General features: G+C 52.6%; 3 protein-coding genes across 6 annotated transcripts in view; 1 reads left to right on the forward strand and 2 right to left on the reverse strand.

The window, feature by feature from the left end:
• The first annotated feature begins 97 nt into the window (after positions 1-97).
• Positions 98-8,327, forward strand: LOC107314505 (malignant fibrous histiocytoma-amplified sequence 1 homolog). Of its 2 annotated transcripts, none has more exons than XM_032444729.1 (11): positions 98-1,412; positions 2,346-3,222; positions 3,794-4,085; positions 4,586-4,772; positions 5,509-5,699; positions 5,788-6,275; positions 6,903-7,060; positions 7,278-7,437; positions 7,524-7,594; positions 7,949-8,055; positions 8,174-8,327. In XM_032444729.1, the coding sequence occupies exons 1-11, from the start codon at positions 1,265-1,267 to the stop codon at positions 8,189-8,191; spliced, it is 2,697 nt and encodes an 898-aa protein (XP_032300620.1). In that variant the 5' UTR covers positions 98-1,264; the 3' UTR covers positions 8,192-8,327. The 2 variants fall into 2 exon arrangements, with proteins under 2 accessions (XP_032300620.1, XP_032300621.1); XM_032444730.1 differs by having other exon boundaries at positions 98-708.
• A 53-nt stretch (positions 8,328-8,380) lies between these two features.
• Positions 8,381-12,169, reverse strand: IRF7 (interferon regulatory factor 7). Of its 2 annotated transcripts, XM_015863772.2 has the most exons (10): positions 11,949-12,165; positions 11,719-11,881; positions 10,847-11,009; positions 10,703-10,770; positions 10,525-10,570; positions 10,254-10,376; positions 9,892-10,173; positions 9,454-9,825; positions 9,217-9,335; positions 8,381-9,024 (listed from the first exon to the last, which is right to left on the reverse strand). In XM_015863772.2, exons 1-10 carry the CDS (start codon positions 11,969-11,971, stop codon positions 8,878-8,880), a joined length of 1,506 nt encoding a protein of 501 aa, XP_015719258.1. In that variant the 5' UTR covers positions 11,972-12,165; the 3' UTR covers positions 8,381-8,877. The 2 variants fall into 2 exon arrangements, with proteins under 2 accessions (XP_015719258.1, XP_015719259.1); XM_015863773.2 differs by lacking the exons at positions 10,525-10,570; positions 10,703-10,770 and having other exon boundaries at positions 11,949-12,169.
• Positions 12,170-13,223: 1,054 nt separating this feature from the next.
• The window catches only part of SLC25A22 (solute carrier family 25 member 22), a 34,181-nt gene continuing 28,247 nt past the window's right edge, over positions 13,224-19,157 (reverse strand). For both annotated transcript variants that reach the window (XM_015863774.2, XM_015863775.2), the window contains exons 6-10: positions 17,322-17,440; positions 16,093-16,264; positions 15,718-15,872; positions 15,439-15,514; positions 13,224-15,315 (exon numbers count right to left, since the gene is read on the reverse strand). In XM_015863774.2, coding sequence (XP_015719260.1) covers positions 15,162-15,315; positions 15,439-15,514; positions 15,718-15,872; positions 16,093-16,264; positions 17,322-17,440 — 676 coding nt within the window. In that variant the 3' untranslated portion in view covers positions 13,224-15,161. The remainder of the gene's footprint in view (positions 15,316-15,438; positions 15,515-15,717; positions 15,873-16,092; positions 16,265-17,321; positions 17,441-19,157) is intronic.

Raw genomic sequence — 19,157 nt, forward strand, 5'->3', positions numbered from 1 at the left:
ATTTCTTTGCCTCTTTCTCTAGCCATTCTGTATATACGTGCACACATGGGGAATGCTCTGTTTATGGAGGACTGGAGTTGGGTACGTGATTGTTCCTCCTAGGAAGGAGGGCTGTTTCTTCTCAAGAAGCAGGGAGTCTTGCTTGTGTAATGGCTTCATGTTGCTTTCTTTAAAAGCACCCCTTGTTCAGGTGTACTGCAGAGCGACCAGTGCTTTAAGTGATGGTTTGAAATACTTAGAAATGTGTTCAGCACCTTTGAAGCTGACAGAAACACCTTTCTGCTTTTACCTGTGTTAGGAAGAGGGAAGGCATTTAATGAGGAAGCTGAGGAGAAGAACTGCCTGTTTCCTTCAATGGGAGCTGAATGTAGCTTGTCTGTTGGAGCAGTTAGCAGTGAATCTGAGTGCACGTGGCAGCTACCTTCTTTGATGGTAGTCTTGCTGCTCCTCTTACAGAGAAAACAGTGATCTGTTTCTGGGATCGTCTCTGGGATGATTCTTTCATCAGTATACTTGCATACTATCATTTTGACTGTGGCTGGGTTTGGGCCTTTTGTTTTTTCCCCCAATCTGGCCTAGCAAAACACCTCACTGCCACAATTCATCATCCTAGGGATGTGCTGTTGATAAGCCCGGAGCATTTTGGAGTTGGTTTTCCCTACTCTGTTCTTCGGATGAAAGTATAAATGGAATTTGAACGAGGAATTGGTAAGTTCTGGGTTCCTTTGAAAACTGGAACAAATCCTCCTTTTAGGCATACGATTCTCCTTAGTACCTCAAGAGAATACCTAGAAGAGAAGTCTTAGTTTTGAAGCTGAACTTTTTGCTCCAATATATACCTAACTGGTAGGTATGGGACTGTAAATAGTGTAACCTGTTACTGACCTTTCCCTGCTTGTCAACTGTAGTAACACCAATGGAGGTTGACTTGAGACCTGCTCCCACGTGATCTTCATCACATAGGTGCCCTCCAGAGTGTCTTTGGAAGAGAAGATCTTGATAGGAATAAGCTCTCTGGGTTTTTTTATAGTACTGTTGGAACAATTAAGTTGCTATGCAGTTTTGCTGTTTTTCTGCCTGGTAAGTGTAGGAAAAGAGAACACAAATAGCAGAGGGCCTGAGAAGGGGTCAGCTCACAATTCCTCCTAATTCCAGGCAGTTGGAAATAGGAGACTGGGATCCCTTCCTTTTGCTACTTGAGCATGGTGAACCAGGGCTTGGTTTCCAGCCAGGGGTGCTTGGGTTATTAGGAGCTGCCCTGGAGATGGATGGAGAAAGAGAGGGTGGGGTTCCCAGGCAGAACACGGGGGAGGCGGGGAGCCAGGCAAGAGGAGGAAATGAAAGGGGGAGGCTGAGCAAACGGAGGATCCAGCCGGTGCCACGCTTCAGGGCCATGGCCCAGTCCAGAGCCTGTGAGTAGCTGCCCAGAGCTTTGTGCTGCTCACAGGGCCTGGGTCTCATGGTGGGGATCCTTGGGCTTATCTTTTTTGGAGGAAAGGGATGAGAGGTTCTTGGAAGCGGTCACAGCTTGCTTTCCTTGCAGGCTGGGTTGCACCCTCCAGGTTTCGCTGGTGGTGATGAAAGCTGGCGAGTCATTCCTGAGCAGGCCATCTTGCACAAGGGAGTTCTGTGCTTGGCATCATATAGCAAGGAAGTGAAACAACGGGGAGGAGAGCGAGTTCAATTGCTTTTTGTTCTGGTGTGTCATCCTCGTCCCCTCGCCCTAACTCTCTTCCCAGGTGCAAATCCTTTTATTCTAGGTAGCCCCCAGCTCCCTTCACCTGTTCCCTATTCTCTGAAAGACCTTCGCTGTCCCTGTGTTATTCCCCAGCATCAGGCTGACAGCAGCAGCGATTAGGGGAATTGCAGCACCCATCTGGAGGGTGAGGATGTGAGAGAGGAAGTGTTTGCGCTCACCAGCCCTGGCCTCAGCACATCACCCAGCTGCAGGCTGGACCTGGGGCTGAGCAGCAGTGCAAGGGTGAGTTATTTGGAGAGCAGCAATCCTCCACGTGGCAGCTCCATCCTGCTGGCCCACGGCTGAGATTAAGATAGATGAGTCTGCTGCAGAAGTTCTCATAGTGAGAGCAAAGCTGTTAGCATGGCTCTTGTGTTTCTGGTCAAATCCTGGTGGGCACCGCACCTTTTCTTCTACCACCCTGTGTGTTTTCAGGCCCAGACAAGATCCTCTTGCTGTGCAGACAGTTCTTGTCTTTTACTTCTGCTTTTTTGTCTCAGAGTTTTGCCAAGCTCAAAGTCTTGAGGGACTGGATGACCTGCAGCCATAGAAGTGAAAGTCTCTCTTCCAACCAGTCCTTACCCACCCTTCCTGTCCCACATGCCAGGTCGGGAGCAGGACTGTTTGCGGGAGGTGACGCTCTCCACCCAAAGGCTGCGGGTGCTGCCTCCAGCAGTGCTCAATAACCCCGCTCTGGAAAGCCTTGACCTCGACAGGAACAAACTCAGGAGCATCGCCGGCATTTCTAAACTTGGCAACCTGAAGAAGCTCATCGTATCCAAGAATGAGATTGTGGACTTTCCCAATGAAATCCAGAGCCTGATCTATTTAGAGAAGCTTGAACTGAATCAGAACCAAATCCGGGTCATTCCAGAGGGCATCTTCTGCCATCTCCCCAGGCTTAAACACTTGCGGCTGAACAACAACCGTCTTGGTGCTCTTCCCAGGGACCTGGCAGCTTGTCGAGGCAGCCTCCAGTACCTCAACATCTCCAACAACCTGTTCCGAACCTTCCCCCAGCCTGTCCTGCAGCTGGCAAACCTGCAGGAGCTCCACGTGCAGAACAATATCCTTCGCCAGCTCCCCAGGGAGCTCTTCCAGGGACAGGCACTGAAAACATTCAAGGCCAATGGGAACCCGCTCAGGGAGCCGCCCAGCGAGGTCTGTGCTGGTGGCATCCAGCAGATCCTGAATTATTTCAACCAGCTTCAACAAGGTTCAGGGCAGGAGGACAAGAGGATCAAGACCATGTTCCTGGGGGCCTCGCTGGCTGGGAAATCTACCATCTGCAAAAGCCTGAAGCAGAGGCAAGCCAAACTGGTGCCCAAGGAAGAACGAACAGTTGGGATAGAGATCAGCGAGTTCCGGATCGAAGACTTCACCTTTCTCTTCTGGGATTTCGCTGGCCAGCTGGAGTATTACATGACGCACCACGTGTTCATCACGCCACAGGCACTCGTCATCCTTGTCATCAACCTCCACATGTAAGAGCTGAATTCAGGGGAGAAAGGGAGGAGGAAAACATATCTGAAGTGGGTAACCTTTCCCCTTCTGTTTCCACTGTTGATGCCATTTCCACTGCACTTAAGTGCTCTTTTCTCACCAGCTCTGACTGGCTCTGTCTCCTCCTTTTTGTTGATGCATTTTATTAAGCCACCTTACCAAATTCCTCCATTTTGAGTCATTAGATGTATCTTAATTTGTAACAAGCTAATCTATGTGATTGTCAGCTTTGCTTTCTGCCTTGGCAATACCTCTACATGGCTTCTGGTGCACCCTGAAAATTAAAAGAGCATTAGGGTTGGGCTTTTTTGGTACAGAGGAATCCTGCTCCCATCCACAACAGGGAAGGGCTCTGCTACAGCCCCCAGATTTAAGTGGCTTAGGCTAAGGATGGGCAATTTAAGGATGGGTCTGGGTATGGTCCATGACAATTTAGGACATCTGAGTTCTTTTCCAGCAGGTCCCTGGGGCAGTACAGGGTGTGTGGTTAGGCCTGAGCTTATGTTAAGTCATTAGATGTGAACCTGGGATTTTCTTTCTCTTCCTCTCCAGGTATCAAACTAATGATGATGCTTTCAAGGACCTCGTTGGTTTCTGGGTCAACAACCTGTTCATGCGAGTCCCAAACTCTGTGGTGCTTCCTGTGGGAACCCACATAGACTGCTGTCAGAAGCAAGAGGTGGAGGAGAAGAGGTCCAACATCATGGCCAAGATCACAGCCATGCTGGCGGAGAGAAAGAGCAACCTCACTCATTTCATCAACAATCTGGAGGACAGTGAGGAACCTGAGGTTTATGTGGACCAGTGGGAGAGGCTGAAGGAGATGGAGAGATGCACATTAACCGTAGGGCTGAGATTATTGTGGATTTACTGCAGTTGAAAGGGGAAGTAGGCAAGCTGTCAGGATTTGGGCTTGCTCACATGGGCAGGTTTAATAGGGTAGCTGATGAGGAGGTAGTATCTCATGGTCTGCCTTCACCTCACAGTGTGCCAGTGGTGATGGTTACCCATTGCTGACAAATCAGGCACCTAGTTAACTGCAGCAGCTCCATGGCACTGGGACAGAGGTGGCAACATTGCACACTGCTGTAATTGCTGGCTGTGGTATATACTATATACTGTGGCAGCCATCCAAAAATACTCAGCATCACTGGGCTAACAAATAGCTGCTTGGCTTTCCTTAGCTTGGTATCCAGCATTCAGCTTAATACCTGTTGGCATGCACCATGCTCCACCTCCTTGGTGGCCTCTGAAGCATGAGATCCCCCTGTCACCTCACTGGCCACCACCACGGTGGTCCCTGCTGGCTTTGCTTTTGGCAGACATGTGTTTTCTCTCTTTCAGATCTTAGACCTGGTTGCTGTGAACTGCATGGATCACCGTGATATCAAAAAGCTCGAAGCCACAATTCTGGAACATGTGAAGAATGAGGAGCTATTCCCTGAGGTTGTCCGCGTGCTGCCACCCATCTACCAGCAGGTGGAAGCTGCCATTGTGGATATCACCCAGAGCGAGGAGATGGCAGACCACGGTGAGCGCTTCCTCAACCCTCACCTTACTGCCTTTCTGGGAGGGACAAGGCTCTCTGGGGTCCTTCTTTGTGTGGTGGTGGGGTTGCTGCTGAAGATCTTGCAGGAGCAGTTATTGTCAGTGCCTGGCTTTGACTGATGAAGAAAGGTTTGTGTTGGGAGGGACTTCAAAGATCACCCTAGCTCCAAGCCCCTGCCATAGGCAGAGACATTTCCAACAGGCCAGATCAAACTGGCTGTGAACTTCCAGGGATGGAACATCTGCAGCTGCTGTGGTCAGACTGTTCCACTGCCCTGAATCCCCAAAGAAGGAAGGAATTCTTATTATCTAATGTATTGCAAGCATCTGACTCAGAGGCCTAGATGAAAGCAAGGAAAAAGGGCAGGTTCTTCTTCACATGAAGGCCCTGCCAGCATCTGTCAGCCAGTGGATGGAGGGACTTTCAGCTGGCACTGCAGTCTGTAATGTTGTTCTTTCTCCCCTTTGCCCTGTATAAACTCTTTAAATTCATGGTATCTTGCAGGAGGGAGACAGACAGTTTTAATGTTTTTATTTGGCTTCCAAACCCATGTCTTGCAAATGGTATTTAATGAATATCTCTAATCACAGCTGCCACCTAGGGACAGTGAGACATTGGGCCCTGCTGATGCTTGCTGGCCCTGTAAAGCAGCCTGTGACTGCCGGCTTGGCAGCTGCACCCCAAGATGGATGTGCTGAGCACCTACATCTCCCTCTAGGCATGATGAACCTCCAGTACCTGCTCAGTGAACTCTCCCAGCGAGAGCACCTGGCCAACCTGGACAGAGAGCTTCTCCAGGATATCCTGCGCTACCTCCACCGCATTGGCCTTCTTGTGTGGTACGAAGAAATCAAGCACCTGGAAAGCACTGTCTTTCTGCAGCCCACCTTCCTAATAACTACATTCAAGGTGAGCATGGGGAACAGGACTTTGCAGGGCCCAAGCTTTGCTGTGCTCCTCTCATTGCAGCCTCTTGTTTCCACCTCTTCCTGCCCAGCTCCTCGTGAGGGACCGCCTGGTCCAGCAGCTGGAGAGCATCTCTGCGGACACGCTGATTGCGGAACATGCCACCATCAGGGACAGGTCCAACTGGGTGTGGGCCTTCAAGTCAAAGGCAATGCTGTGCCATCAGGCAGTGCGTGCTTTGGTGAAGTACCAGCTCTGTTCGGAAGGGATGCAGGATATCTTTGAGGAGATCATGGGGGACAAGAGCCACAGGGGGAAAGGGAAGCTCTTCAGCCTCCTGGAGCACTTTGAGCTCTGCCTGGAGGTGAGGCAAGCCAAAGCACTCAATCCTCAGGCCAGTGAGTTTGTGCCCGGGAAGACATGGGAGACAACACAGGACCAAGGCGAGTCCTGGTACTTGTTCCCAACCTACCTAAACCAGACTGAAGAGGTCGCTGAAGTGTGGGGAGGAGATCACCGTGAGGACCTCCACATCCGTATCTACTTCTCCCCTGAGATACCTGAGGGCTTCTTCCACAGGTGCGTAGTGTTGTCCAGCCCTGCCCTGGACTTGTGGAGTCCTGGATGAATCACTGTGATGTCCCTTGTCCAGATGCAAGCAAGGATAATGATCCTTCTGCTTCACCTATGATCTGGGGGGGGCGGGAGGGGTTGGCAGTCCATAGAGCTAGTTTGTGCCTATCCAGGCATTATAGAATCACAGAATGGATTGGGTAGGAGGGGACCTTAAAGCCCACCCAGTTCCAACCTCTTATCATGGGCAGTACTGCCACCCACCAGATCCAACCTGGCCTTGAATGCCTCCTTGTCTCACAGTCCCACCACAACCGAGAGAGGAGGAAGGCCTTTTTTCCTCTAGGACTGGACCACTCACCACTGGGACCCTTCTGGTTTCTGGAAGGCCTCCTGTCATTGTAGGGTTCTTGACTTGTATCTGGGGTTTTATCACACAACCAAACCTGGAAGCAGCTCTTGCCTTAACAGGCTGCTCCTGCTGCTTGAGCCATGACCTTCATTCAGCTTCTAGCACTATTTTGACTGCAACTAGTTTTATATTTTTCAGGTTGCCCCATTGCCACATTTTCTCCCACTGTGGGATATAAGCGGGGAGGAGGGTGGTTAAAGCCACAGACAATCTCTTTGCAGGTTCCTTGTGAAAGCTTGCTCCTTCTACTCCACACATTGGGTGGCCAAGGCAACCTGTCTGCTCGTATGCAATGGCAAACCTCTGCTGATTAAAGAGAACAACCAGCGGGCGTACAGCTACCTGGAGTTGAGGTGCAGGAAGCCAGCAGGAGCAAGAGGTGAGGAGCACCAAGGAATAGACCAAGGGCTGTCTGAGGGAAGTAACTCTCTCAGTACCTCTTCAAGTTGCCCTTGAAGGCTGTTATGCTTTGGTTAAGACTACAAACTGTGATCTGGTGGTGGTTGGCCACAACGAGGCTGGAAGCAAGATGTGTAGCTCCCAGACCCCTGTATTGCTGCTGTGGGTAACAGTGCCTCTCTCCTTTTGTCTGAAAGCATTCCAGTTTGCTTGGGACTTCCTCATGGCGGTTGTGTTTATCATCCAGAAGCTCTCTGAAGAATGGCCAGGGCTGCACGTGTGTGTGAAGACCCCTTGCCGCACGGCCGGCTGTCCTGCAGAGCTCATCTGGCCAGACATGGATGGCAAAATCCCCATGTATGTATGTGCTCACTCAGCACAGAGGGCTGGAGCCCGATGGGTGCTGCTGCAATGCCAACTAACTGGGGCTTTTTCCTTCACAGGACAAAGGAAGATGTTAAGACCTGTGGAACATGTGGGCATCGTTTTGCTGCAGAGCTGCTCTTACCCAAAGGTACGGCTGGTGGTGGTGAAGCAGAGCTCTGGCTGGAGGGAGGCATGTGATGGTGGTGTCCTGTCTCAGGCTACACAGGAAGGCAGAGCCCCAGAAGCAGGGAGTTAAATAGGCTTTCTAAATGAAGGGGCCTTTCTAGTATCTCTAAGTGGTGAGGAGTTTGTGTCCAGTGGGAAATGCTGGCTCCCCTTCTGGAAACAGGTACTCCAAGCAGTTCCTCTCCATGGGCCAAAATGGTTAACGCTGGCTGTCCTGTCAGCAGCCGGGCTTTCTGCTTATTCTTAGGGGAAAACTGTTGGGTATATTGGAGCAGAGTTGCTTAAGAGCTGACAGTCCCTTTCTTTATCCACACAGTGCCTGGGCAGCCAGAAGCATCCCCAGCACAGCCCCCTGTCCACTACTACGTTACCAGCTACGGCACCACCACCTTTGGGCCCAGCAGTATCCATGTCACCCGCCAGGTAGGCTGTCCCCTCCCCTTTCCTCTTCCCACACTCCCATGCCACCCTCTTGGGGCAGCCCCACACTACAGACCATCACCTGGATGCTCTCTGTGATGTAAGCACTTTGTTTTTCCAGAACATCACCGGTGACTGACTGCAGGCCAGTGGGGAGAGAGGCTCACATGGAAGACAAAAGAACTGTTTTAAGCTGAAGTCAAGCTCTCCTCAGCACGCCGAGCTTACAAGTACTACTTGCATCCTTACTGAAGGGCAATAAATCCATAAATCAACGTGCTGACTTGCAATGCACAAAGGATACACTCAGGGGGCTGTGCGACACCGGTGAGTGGGAAGCAGCTTTATATAGACATACATTTAAACTTACAAAACTTCAGAAAAGTAAATCTGAAAAGAACCACAATCCCCAAAAACTCCAGTCAGCTGTAGAAAAAGCCACACACCAGCTCCACCTCCACAGGAACTGTCCTGGGGGCGAAGGAGGAAGGACCCCCACCATACACCATGCCGGTGCTGTGGGGTTGAAGCGCCACGCGGTCAGAGTAAAGGCTTTCCCAACCACCAAGCTTTTTGCAGCAGCTTTTGGAGGAGAGGACCTGGGCTGGTTGGCATGGCCCCGCTGCTGGCTGCTCATGTGCTGTGTGTTGACCCTCAGCCAGCACTCATGGCCAGAGCAGGGCTGCAAGATGTGCCCAGGGAGTGGATGCAAATGCTGCTCTTTTCTCCTCTGTAACGGTGAAACCAGCCCAATCCTGGCCCAGCGGAGCCAGAAAGCTTGTTGCAGAACAGCAGAGGCCGTAGGAGGAACATAGGAAGGGAGTATCAGAATGTCTGCAGGTGGTATTGCTCAATGAGCTCAAAGAGGTTGAAGGAGTCAGAGAGCTGCAGGCTGACATTGCCACTGTTGAGGGAGGAGGCTCCTTCCCGCTGCATCTGCTCATACCAGAACTCGCAGAACTTGGGTACCAGCTGCAACAACACACAGGCACAACTTTGGGTGGGATTCTGGGCAGTTGCCATGCTTTCCTGTGCAGCCCTGTCCCTCCATCCACGAGGAAAACAAGGGGGTACACAGGACAATCCATCTCCCCCAGTCCTGAGAGTCTCAGTCCATGGGTACCCACCTCCCTCCGCCTCTGAGGCAACCTCAGGGCCACTCACCTTCACCAGGATGAGCCTGGACTCCTTGGGCTTCGTTCCGGAGAAGCACTGCCCAAAGCAGAGGAAGATGGTGAAATCTGGGGAGCGCTCCCTGCGTCTGTCGCGGAAGTCCCGGAGCTCTGCAAGGAGAGGCAAGGCTTGGGCTTGGGGCAGGCCCCAGCAAGGGCAGCAGGTACTTTGGTTGGGTGCTCCCCACCACCTCAAACACAAACCAGGGTGGGAAGGGGCCCTACGCACCTGTGCAAAACACATTGAAGTCGAAGATGGTGGTCTCTTCGTCCCTCTCGAGCAGGTTCTGAGGGGGTTCCCCACGCTCGAGCTGCTGCGACAAGGCCCAGTAGACCTTGCACTTCTTCAGCCGAGTGGCCAGGAGCCGGTTGGCACGTTGCTCCAGCCGCAGCCCCACCACCCGCAGCAATTCCTCAGTGTATTGACGCTGCCTGGCGTCGGCCAGGCTGGCAGGGCTGGGGAACAGCACCAGCCGCTGCTCGGCCACGGCCGGGTCCAGGGGCTGGTAGGCCAGCACACACCGGGTGTCACCCACCTGCTCCTGGTAAACCACCCTTCCTCGGTAGTAGATAGTGATGTCTAGGACAAGGGGCTGCTCTCCTGCAGGAAGCAGCTGTCAGTGGGGGCGACCCCAAGAACCCCTTGTCCCCACAGAGGGACCCTCACCTGTGTCATCTGCCGGTGGTGGAGGTGCAGGGTTGGCAGGCTGGAAGAGTAGCTCCTCACCCGGGGATGGTGCAGGAATGGCGCATTCCTCACTCATAGAGAAGCCTCCGGGCCCATCCTGCCCACAGCCCCCACCTGGCAGGGGCTGGTCCTCCATCAGCAGGGGCTCTGGGGGGGTGCAGGTGCCCTGCTCCTCCAGGTGCCTCCAGTCCTGGAACTGTGGCACAGGGAGGCAGACACCTGGGCCAGGAAGCAGCACAGCGTCCTCGGGCAAGGCATCCCCTACAGAGGCATTATAGGTGGGTATGTACAGGTGGGTTATCTCACTCTGCACCCACCAAAACAAGTGGGCTTGTTCTCACCTGTGTGTGCCCAGTGGGCTGGCTGGGAGCTGAGGGCAGAGATGTTGCAGTGCTGCAGTATGGACTGCAGCATGTCCAAATTCACCTGCATCAGGGCTGGTGCAGCAACACCTTCAGCGCTGCCTGTGGGGCACAGCAGAGGGGTCACCAGCCGTCAGCAACCCCGAACCCAACCCCCAGGGTGGCTCAGACATGGGACAAATCCACCACGATCCCACCGCCAGGCTGAGCCTGAGGTGCCCCCACACACAAACGGGGGATTGGGGCCTACCTGTGGGCGTGTTTTTCGAGGTCAAATCATGGTTGTTGAGCAACAGCTGCAGAGGAAAGTGGGACAGGGCTGCAGCACTGGGGCTGTGGGCCCAGGCTAAGGATGAGGGCTGCAATGTGCCAGCAGCAGTATGGACTGCAGTATGTCCCCTCCCCTTCTGCTATGCCCATCCCATTACCTGCGGCTGTATCTGCTGCAGTGGGGCATCCGCCACAGGGCCCCCCAAACCTCTGTCATTGGAGATGGCTGGAAGAAGAGCAGGGTGAGCAGGGTGCCCTAAACTCAGCCCCTATCTTGTTGCTCCCTCCAGGTCTGGGCTCACCTGAGGCAACTGCATAGACCTTGTGTGGGTCATTGTTGCACTTGGAGCGGTCCTCCAGCAGCGTGAACATGTGGGTGCTCCTCAGGGCGCAGCGGAAATTGGTCTTCCATTTGGCTGGATCCTCTGCATTCCCCTCATATCTTCCGCTGGCCTCCGCCCAGGCCTGGTGGGCATGGAGAGGTGAGTGCACGGACCCCAGAAATGTGGGTTCTGATTATCCCATCTCATCCATATGGAAGGCCTTGAGGTCATTGCCAGTCACCCCTTGTCCCACCCTCCCTTGAAAACTGTGGGGTCACTGCTAGTCCCCCCCCTACAGCACTGCAGAGTGGCAGGATGGTTGAGGTGGCTGGTCCCCCTTGGTCCACCTGGCCCAGCTCTTGCATAAGCAGCAGGAACATCCAGCATTGGGTGCTGCCATTCTTACCTGCCTTGGAGACCACAGTCCTCCAGTTAGACCTATCCTATTTCAAAGACCTTGCAGTCACCACTGGTGATCACCCCATTCCCATCCACCTCAAAGACCACAGTTTAAAACCATAATATACCATTAAGGTTGGAAAGGACCACTAAGATCACCAGGTCCAACCACCAACCCATCCCCTCCATACCCACTGACCACATCCCTCACTGCCATATCCACACAGTTCCTACACACCCCCAGGGACAGTGACCTCACCACCACCCCGGCACCTCATCCACCCATCTCAAACACCACAGACCTCTCGTGCCACCTCAAACACCTCGGAGTCACCACTGCTGATCACCTCATTCCCAACCATCTTGAAGACCTCGGGTTGCTGCTGTTTGACCCCCCCCCCCCTCCAACCTCACCCACCCTGAAGCCCACCCATCTCTAAGGTCCCCCCCACCTTGAAGATCTCCACGTCGCTGCTGGTGACATCCTTCCTGGCGTTGTGCTTCCAAGGGATGCGGAAGATACGACGGGCTTGGTCTATCCAGCAGAGCCCTCGGTACGACCCGCTGCTCACGGCGTTCAGCAGCCAGGGCCCGAAGCGCAGCCTCTGGGCGTCCCTGCGGGGCGGCACGGTCAGCTCCCGGCTGTGCGGACACCCGGCAGACACCCGGCCGCGCCGCTTACCCCTCTCCGTCCAGCGCTGCCATGGCTCCGAGGCGTCCGTAAGTCAGCGCTCACGGACGGGACGGGAAGGGATGGGACCGGAGGGTGCCACCCCGGGGCCGGGCTCTTATAGACCCGCGGTGGCTTTCCTGGAAATCACGTGGGGAAATGAAACCGAAACCGCTGCTGCGGGAGGGAGCGGCCGGGAGGCTGCGGGTCGGCAGCTGCGGGGTGCGGGGATGGCTCTTAGGCACTGCGCATCTCAGCCCGCACGGGTCCGCAGTGGGCAGTGGGGATGTCCGGGTCGAAGGGCAGCTCGGAACGCTGCCAGCGGGGCTTTCCGCCTTGGACCCAATGCAGCCTCGGGGCTGGAAAGTCCAGCAGGCTTTAGAAAGTTATTTTAATGAGTTATTTTAACTACATTGATTTTAACGCCACCCCCCGTCCCAAATCCTCTCCTTCTTTGCCACGCAATCCCCCTGTTGCATCACAGGAAATTCCCCCTGTCACCCTCCAGCACATCCAACTGTACCTGTTCAGGATTTCCCTATCGTTTAACTGCTTTTTTCCCATTTTGCTTGGTAGGAATTTCCCCGTGATGCTTTAGGACATTTCCTTACCACTTCCTGGTACGCTTTTCTCTTTTCCTCCAAGGAAGAAAGTGAAAAAATGTGGTTATGGAGGGGCATTAGGCACCTGGAGCCACCAGAGCCAAAGCCTGGACAGGGACAAGGTGACAACACACAGGGAATAAAAGAGAAGAGCCCAGCAGAGGACCCAAGGCAGAAGTCACAGGGTAGGACATGCCAGGTGCCAGCTCCATGCTCCACCCTGCCCCCACAATACATGGCACCTGCAGTAGGAAAGCAGACACCTGGCCAGGGCCAGCAGTGTCTGTTTGCCTCTACTTCATAATGCTGGAGTCCACACTTGGAGATTTCTGCTCACTTGCGATGGATTGGATTTCCCCTAGTTGAAACTCACTGTTTTGGTGGCAGCCTGCAGGGCCAGGTCATGGCCACCTCCTGACACCCTCCAGCCTCAGGTCCAAGCAGCTAAACCCAGCCCCGGTAAGGTCACATTGTCCAGAAGCACTTGGGGATAAGGAAAAGTGACCACCCCCCTTCTCCAAAATGCTGGGATGAGGAAAGCAGGGAGGGAGGCTGCTCTTAACTCCTACAAACCAGCACTTGGACTTAGAAAACCATAATTGTAGCCTCCCCACAGTTAAGAGTCGGGGTGTTTTGTTGAATTGAATGAGAGCAGCTGAAGGTTTCGAGAGGAAGAGGGAGCACCTTAGAAAAACCACACATCTTTCTCTTTTAATCCACCCAAGAGAAATCCAGAGCAAGAGCAGCATCACAGCATTACACACATCACAGACATCTGCTGGACTTAGAGACCATTTCTGCACAGAACCCTTCCCAGATACAAGGAAAAAAGCATTAAAAAAACAGAAGAAAAGGCAAGTGATTGACAGAAGCAAGGTGACAAGGAACACATCAGCCACACCACGACTTCTTCTAAGAGGAAAAGGACACGTGGAAGAGGAAAGCCCTCAACATACAGGTTTTGAGGACTACCCTAACCCAAGGATGCTGAAACAGAGGTGGTTTTTCTTTCGAACATTAAAAACATGGAGATATATATATATATATGGATTTAATTAACTTAAATATACAACCGAAACACAAACACCAAGCAACGCCTGGAGAAACAAACGGAAAGAAGGAATGGAAGGTGAATTTGACTCGTTTAATTTAAACATCGAGGTCGGGTGGATTGCACCACATGGAATAAATAATGGAGAAGATCACGGTGAGGTTGTTGATCTTGCGCTTCAGATAAGTTACCAAGGATAAACAGCACAGCCCAAGAGAGTACTTAATGAGAAGCCCTCTGACAAGTGGTTGCAGCTGGGCAGCGTCCCTTTGACAGAGCAGGTTGTGGAGCAGGGAAGTGCCCCCACCACCCAACCACCACCACTACCCCAAGGGCAAAAGCAATGATGAGTTTGTGGGATTACAATCCTGCAGTCCCACCTTCACGACTAGCTCCTTGCTCAAGGCTTGGAACATCCTTGATAGCAGCTGGCTGCAGGCACATCCAGTCAAACAACAACACAAAACCAGACCTTGTGCTTTCACCTTGTGAGCTAAGAGCAAACAAACACAGCATGCTCCATAGCACAGCTGCTGTACCTTGGACCCTATGGAAACAGACCAGGCTCCTCCTTTCACGCCCTGGGGTCAAGCCAGGAAACAAAGAGCTGTGTACACAGCAAACCGCATGCCCGCTGCAGGCATCACCTTGGGGCGGGCAGGCTGAAGGAATGTAAGTGGTTTCTTTTTGTTTGGTTGCTTTTCCCTCCCCACAGTCCCTGCATTAAAAAATAAAATAAAATAAAGTTGATCCCAAGTTTCTTTCCTTCCCCTGCCCGCAGCCAAGCAGGGAAGGACCTTCGACATTCACCTGATCCCACAGACATGTTCCCTACAGAGCAGCCACCTCGTCTCTGCACCTCGCTTGGATGCTCCTGTGACACTTCATTAGGAGGGAAGTCCCTTTGATTTAGAACAAAAGTAATTACCAAAAAAAAAAACCCAAACAGCAATGATTCCCTTTCTCTGATCTCCATGAAATTCATCCCAGTCCAACTCATTTTTGTTCAAGGGAAAGAGGCAAAGGTTTCCAAGCCAAGGAACTTGGCAGACCCAGTGTCCCTTTTGCACCCCTCTGCAGGACACCTGCTGTCCTCCTGGGACACAGAAGGGTGGCTCAGGGACACAGCTGTCCCTGCAGCCCCTCTGCAGGCAGCCAGGAGCCCCGGGAAGGACAGAGGTGAGTGAGGGCTCAGGTTAGTTTTTTTCCCCTTTCCTCTTCCTTCTTAATGCTGGGAGGAAACTTCTTGGGTGCGCAGGCCCAGTCTGTGATTACCAGTGTCCTTAAGAATTAGGATTAAAAAGAAAAAGGAAAAAAAAAAAAAAGGAAAAAAAAAAAAAAGATATGCATAATTGGGTATTGTCCGTGGAAGGAGAGGGAGGGAACAGGCTCCAGATCAAGACAAAAAAGAGACTCTCCCTCCCCATGTTTGCTCATCTGGAGACCAAGTCCCCCCATGTTCCCATGCGAACCCTCTGTGCTGTTGCTCTGACACCACTCAACATGGACGACGAACACAGGGATGAATCCGGCGTGGCAGAGGACGGGCGGGCACAGGCAGGCACATCGGGGCTAGGCCCGGTGCTTGGGGAGTACGTCCAGGAGGAACTCCGCAATGCCAATGAAGTAGACGACTTGTGCGATGCCGAAGAGAGGAGCGATGACCAGGGCTCGGCAGTACGCCCCTTTCAGGAAGGCCATGGGTCCTTCCTTCTGCCAGATCTTCCTGGGAAAAGATAGCACAGGTTGGTCAATGTCCATCCCATCCCATCCCTCCACTGTGCCAGGAGAACCTCTGGCTATGCCCTGGCTTTCTGCCTTCCCCTAGTACTAAACCCTGGAGTCTTACTTGGTGCAGTCCAGGATTCCTGAGTACGTGTCTTCGTTGACTCCTCTCTGCAAGGACTGCAGGCGTGTTTTGATCACTGGGGAGAAAGAGGAGAGACAGTGGTGAGCAAAGGGCTGACCTCCCCCCAGGGCCCCAACAGTAGAGCTATACTTCCTATACTTCCCTCAGAGCTCATGCAGTAAAGAGTATGGCCATCCTCCCCATTACCAAGCCCACCTGAAGGACTCTGAGTGCTGTCACACAGCACCAGGCTGCCAAAACAAGCTGCTGGGGACTCACCATCACAAGGATTGACAGCCACTGCAGCTGTACTACCGGCCACACATCCAGAGAGAAAGGACACGTAGAACGGGGCCTTGACGTTGGGGTCCTTCTGGCCCAGCTTGTTCAGGTTTGCAAACAGCGGGAAGTAAACGATCGAGAATGGGACATCCCTGTGGAGGGAGGGGAGGAAGGGAAAGAAAGAAAGAGGACAACGATGAGCAAAGTCAGGGTGACTTGAGCATCAAAGGAAGGGCTGCACGCATGGTGTGCTTGGCAGTGCAGCCACAAGTGCAGAGCAGACATCATCCCAACTCTGTGACTGCACAAAGAGCTGAAACTCCTGTGTCACTGTCTGGAGGCTCAGGCTGACAGTTCTGCTCTATGTCCTACCTTAGCAGCGTGGCTCCCAGGCCCTTGTAAAGCCCCGCGATGCCTTTGCTGCGCAGCAGCTCCCTGGTTATCTGCGTTGCTGTGGTGCGCGCTTCCACCACCGGCTCTGCTGCCCCGGCCGCAGAAGAAGAGGAGAGTTGGGCCTGTGCTGCCATCAGCTTCTTCTGTGCCGCTGTGGAGAAGCGGAGAGAGTGTGAGACTGCAAGATGCTCAGCAGCAGCCTCTTGCTGCCTAGTGCCATGGGACAGGAGGAGTTCCCAGTAGGGCAAGCTAGAGGTACAGCAATCATTAACTCTGAACAGGTGGACCACATTTACATATGCAACATGGTTCCTTCCAGGAGCCTTTTTGAACTCTGATGCATTTCTGCTCTTTGGCCAGAAGATGGGGAGCACACCAACCTGTAGGCAACGCTGTGGCTGCCACTGGCACACCACAGGTCCGTGCTGCACAGAGAACCAGCTGTTTGCAGAAGCACTAACCTCTTCTGAACCTCTCAACTATCAAATCCTCCAAACGCTTTAAAATACTGCACACAAAGAAGATAAGGTCTGCATTAAAAGCAGCAAACAGACGACAGAAAAAGTAAATCCGTGATTATTCAGGAATGCCACATCAAAGGAGAGATTAGAGGACAAATTGGCCCATTTTCCAGGCAGTTTCAGAAGGTATCTAGTGGGTGTCACCAGGCATTCTCAGGAACAGGGCTGTATGCTGGGCTGACTTCTGAAAGAGGTTAATAGTGACAGCTCTTCTTCCAGATTCACTGAGCCACTTCTGGTCTCGGTTCTGACCAGGAAAGGATGTCTGGAAGCTGTTAGGGTGGTGCTATCATGGGGACTGGGGAAGAGAGAAAGGACACCAGGAAACAAGGGGACTGAGGAAGTACCACAGCAAAAGCACTGCAGGATGATAACCCCTTCCTGACTGTAGAGAACTAGCAAGTTGTAATCACTCACAAGGTGCTCTGCCCAGCCCTCTCTCCTATCCCTCACCATCCGCCAGCAGCATTTGCTGTTTCACCTGCCAAGCTCTGAGCAAAAACACTTCTAAGCAATAGGGCCTTTGCAAGGCCAGGTGAGCAAAGGCTGGGAGGAAATAGGTTGGGAAGAGGAGAAATTTCTGCTACAAACTGAGGTACCTTTGACTCAAGAAGGTGGGAAGAAAGAAAAGGGGTTTTATGGCTCATTCCCTCTCCCTGCCCGGTGCACAGGGAGATGCACACGTACCAATCCGTCCTGCATCCTGCAGCTGGATTTTGAGCATCTCCATGGGAGTGGTGACAATCACCTGGCAGGTGCCCGCACCGCAGCCTGCCAGCATCTCCCTCAGCAGCGTCAGCTTCTTCCTGCCCAAAGGAAGAGAGAGATGGTCAGAAGAGGTGGCCAACATTCAGAAGAAGCTGCAAACCCACCCAGCACAGTCCTAGACCCCTACACAGGAAGGCTGTGGCTGGGTGGATGGGAGGAGATCAGTGAATGTAATCTGCCTTGATTTCACCGAGGGATTTGATACTGTCTCTCATGACATCCTTATAACAAAGCTGAGGAAGTGTGGGATAGATGAGTGGACAGTGAGGTGGGTTGAGAACTGGCTGACTGGTAGAGCACAGAGGGTTGTTATTGGTGGTGGTGCAGAGTCCAGTTGGAGACCTGTAACTAGGGCCAGGGGTTGGTGCTGGGTCCCTTCCAACCCCTATGAATCTGTGATTCTGTGACATCCCCAGCAGAGATGAGGAGCAGGAGGAAATAGTTCTAGTTGCTGCTTTCAACTTCTCCGACAAAAGCAACGATATGTAAAAAGTGAATGTGAGAGTCAAGAAGCAGCTCCCTTATGATTAGGAACTTCTTCAACTCATCAGCCTTTTCAAGCCTACTTCCTGAAGGCAGAAAAAGCAGCTTTTACACCCAGCTGACCCTGCTGAGAGACGAAGGGTGTGATAGACCCCCAGTGCTGCAGCTCTGTGCATTTTCTGTGCCAGGGGCTGGAGTCATTGAGGGTAGCTCTTGTCTTACAAAACACAGCTTCCTCCCTCTCAAAGCCACAAAATCACCCAGTTGGGGCTGAAAAGAGGAACTGATGCAGGAAGGCTCAATTTTCAGCAACTGATGAGTTCTTGCCTTGTAAAAATCTCATACCCCGGTGACACCAGAAATGATTGGGAAAATAAAATAAAAGGTGCTTATGAATTGGTCCTTTTTCAGAAGGGGGGGGGGGGAAAGCAGAGAGAGATCATACAGCCAAGGGGAAGCAGCCCTTTTAAACACAAGGAGTACTTTCACCTCCCCACAGCCCTGCTCCTGCAGCAATAGGCAATTGCGGGGTCTGAGTGCAATGAATGGAGCAATAATTGCTGCCAGGAGCCACTGCAGCATGTGCTGAGCAGCAGGAAGTGCTGGGGATTTGCTCAGCTTCCCCCAGCCGGGCATCCCCCAGCTGGGTGCATCACTCTGCCCGCTCCCCACCTGCTCAGCTCTGCTCACTGGCCGCAGGGCACCCCAGGTCACAGTGGGACTGCCCTAATCCTGCTTGCCTGCCACGTCAGTGTGCCCATTTCTCCACTTCTCATCTTCTCCAGGCTGGGCATCAGAGCAAGGGATTAGAGGCACAAAGCCACAACAGAGATTACGACAGCTAAATATAGTGCTCTCCATTGGGACTGGAGGAAGAAACATTGCATAGTATTACCTTTCCAAATCACCCTGTGGATGAAACGTGGGCAGAAGCGTGGTTTCTAACAATGCAAATAGCGGGATCAGAAACAACAAGGGCCGTGTTCCTTCCATAGGTTCCTGCTGTGATTAAACAACCCATCTCCAGCTCCCTCTGGATTAACAGCCAAAGGTGACTTTACTTTCTGGCTGACCTTTGGTGGTTATGACTTCAATCCACTATAACTCCCTGTGTTGCTGTATACTAAATAAAAGGACCTCATAGAAGGTTATCCCTGAATACACACAGTGAAATTATCAACTTGCTTTTTCTCCCACCTACAAGTCTCAGTGGGATGGATACTTCCTGCATGTATGGGAAATTGGTAATCACAGCCTGAACCTTTGATTAAT

The sequence above is a fragment of the Coturnix japonica genome, chromosome 5 (genome assembly GCF_001577835.2).
Source record: "Coturnix japonica isolate 7356 chromosome 5, Coturnix japonica 2.1, whole genome shotgun sequence".
Lineage (NCBI taxonomy): Eukaryota > Metazoa > Chordata > Aves > Galliformes > Phasianidae > Coturnix > Coturnix japonica.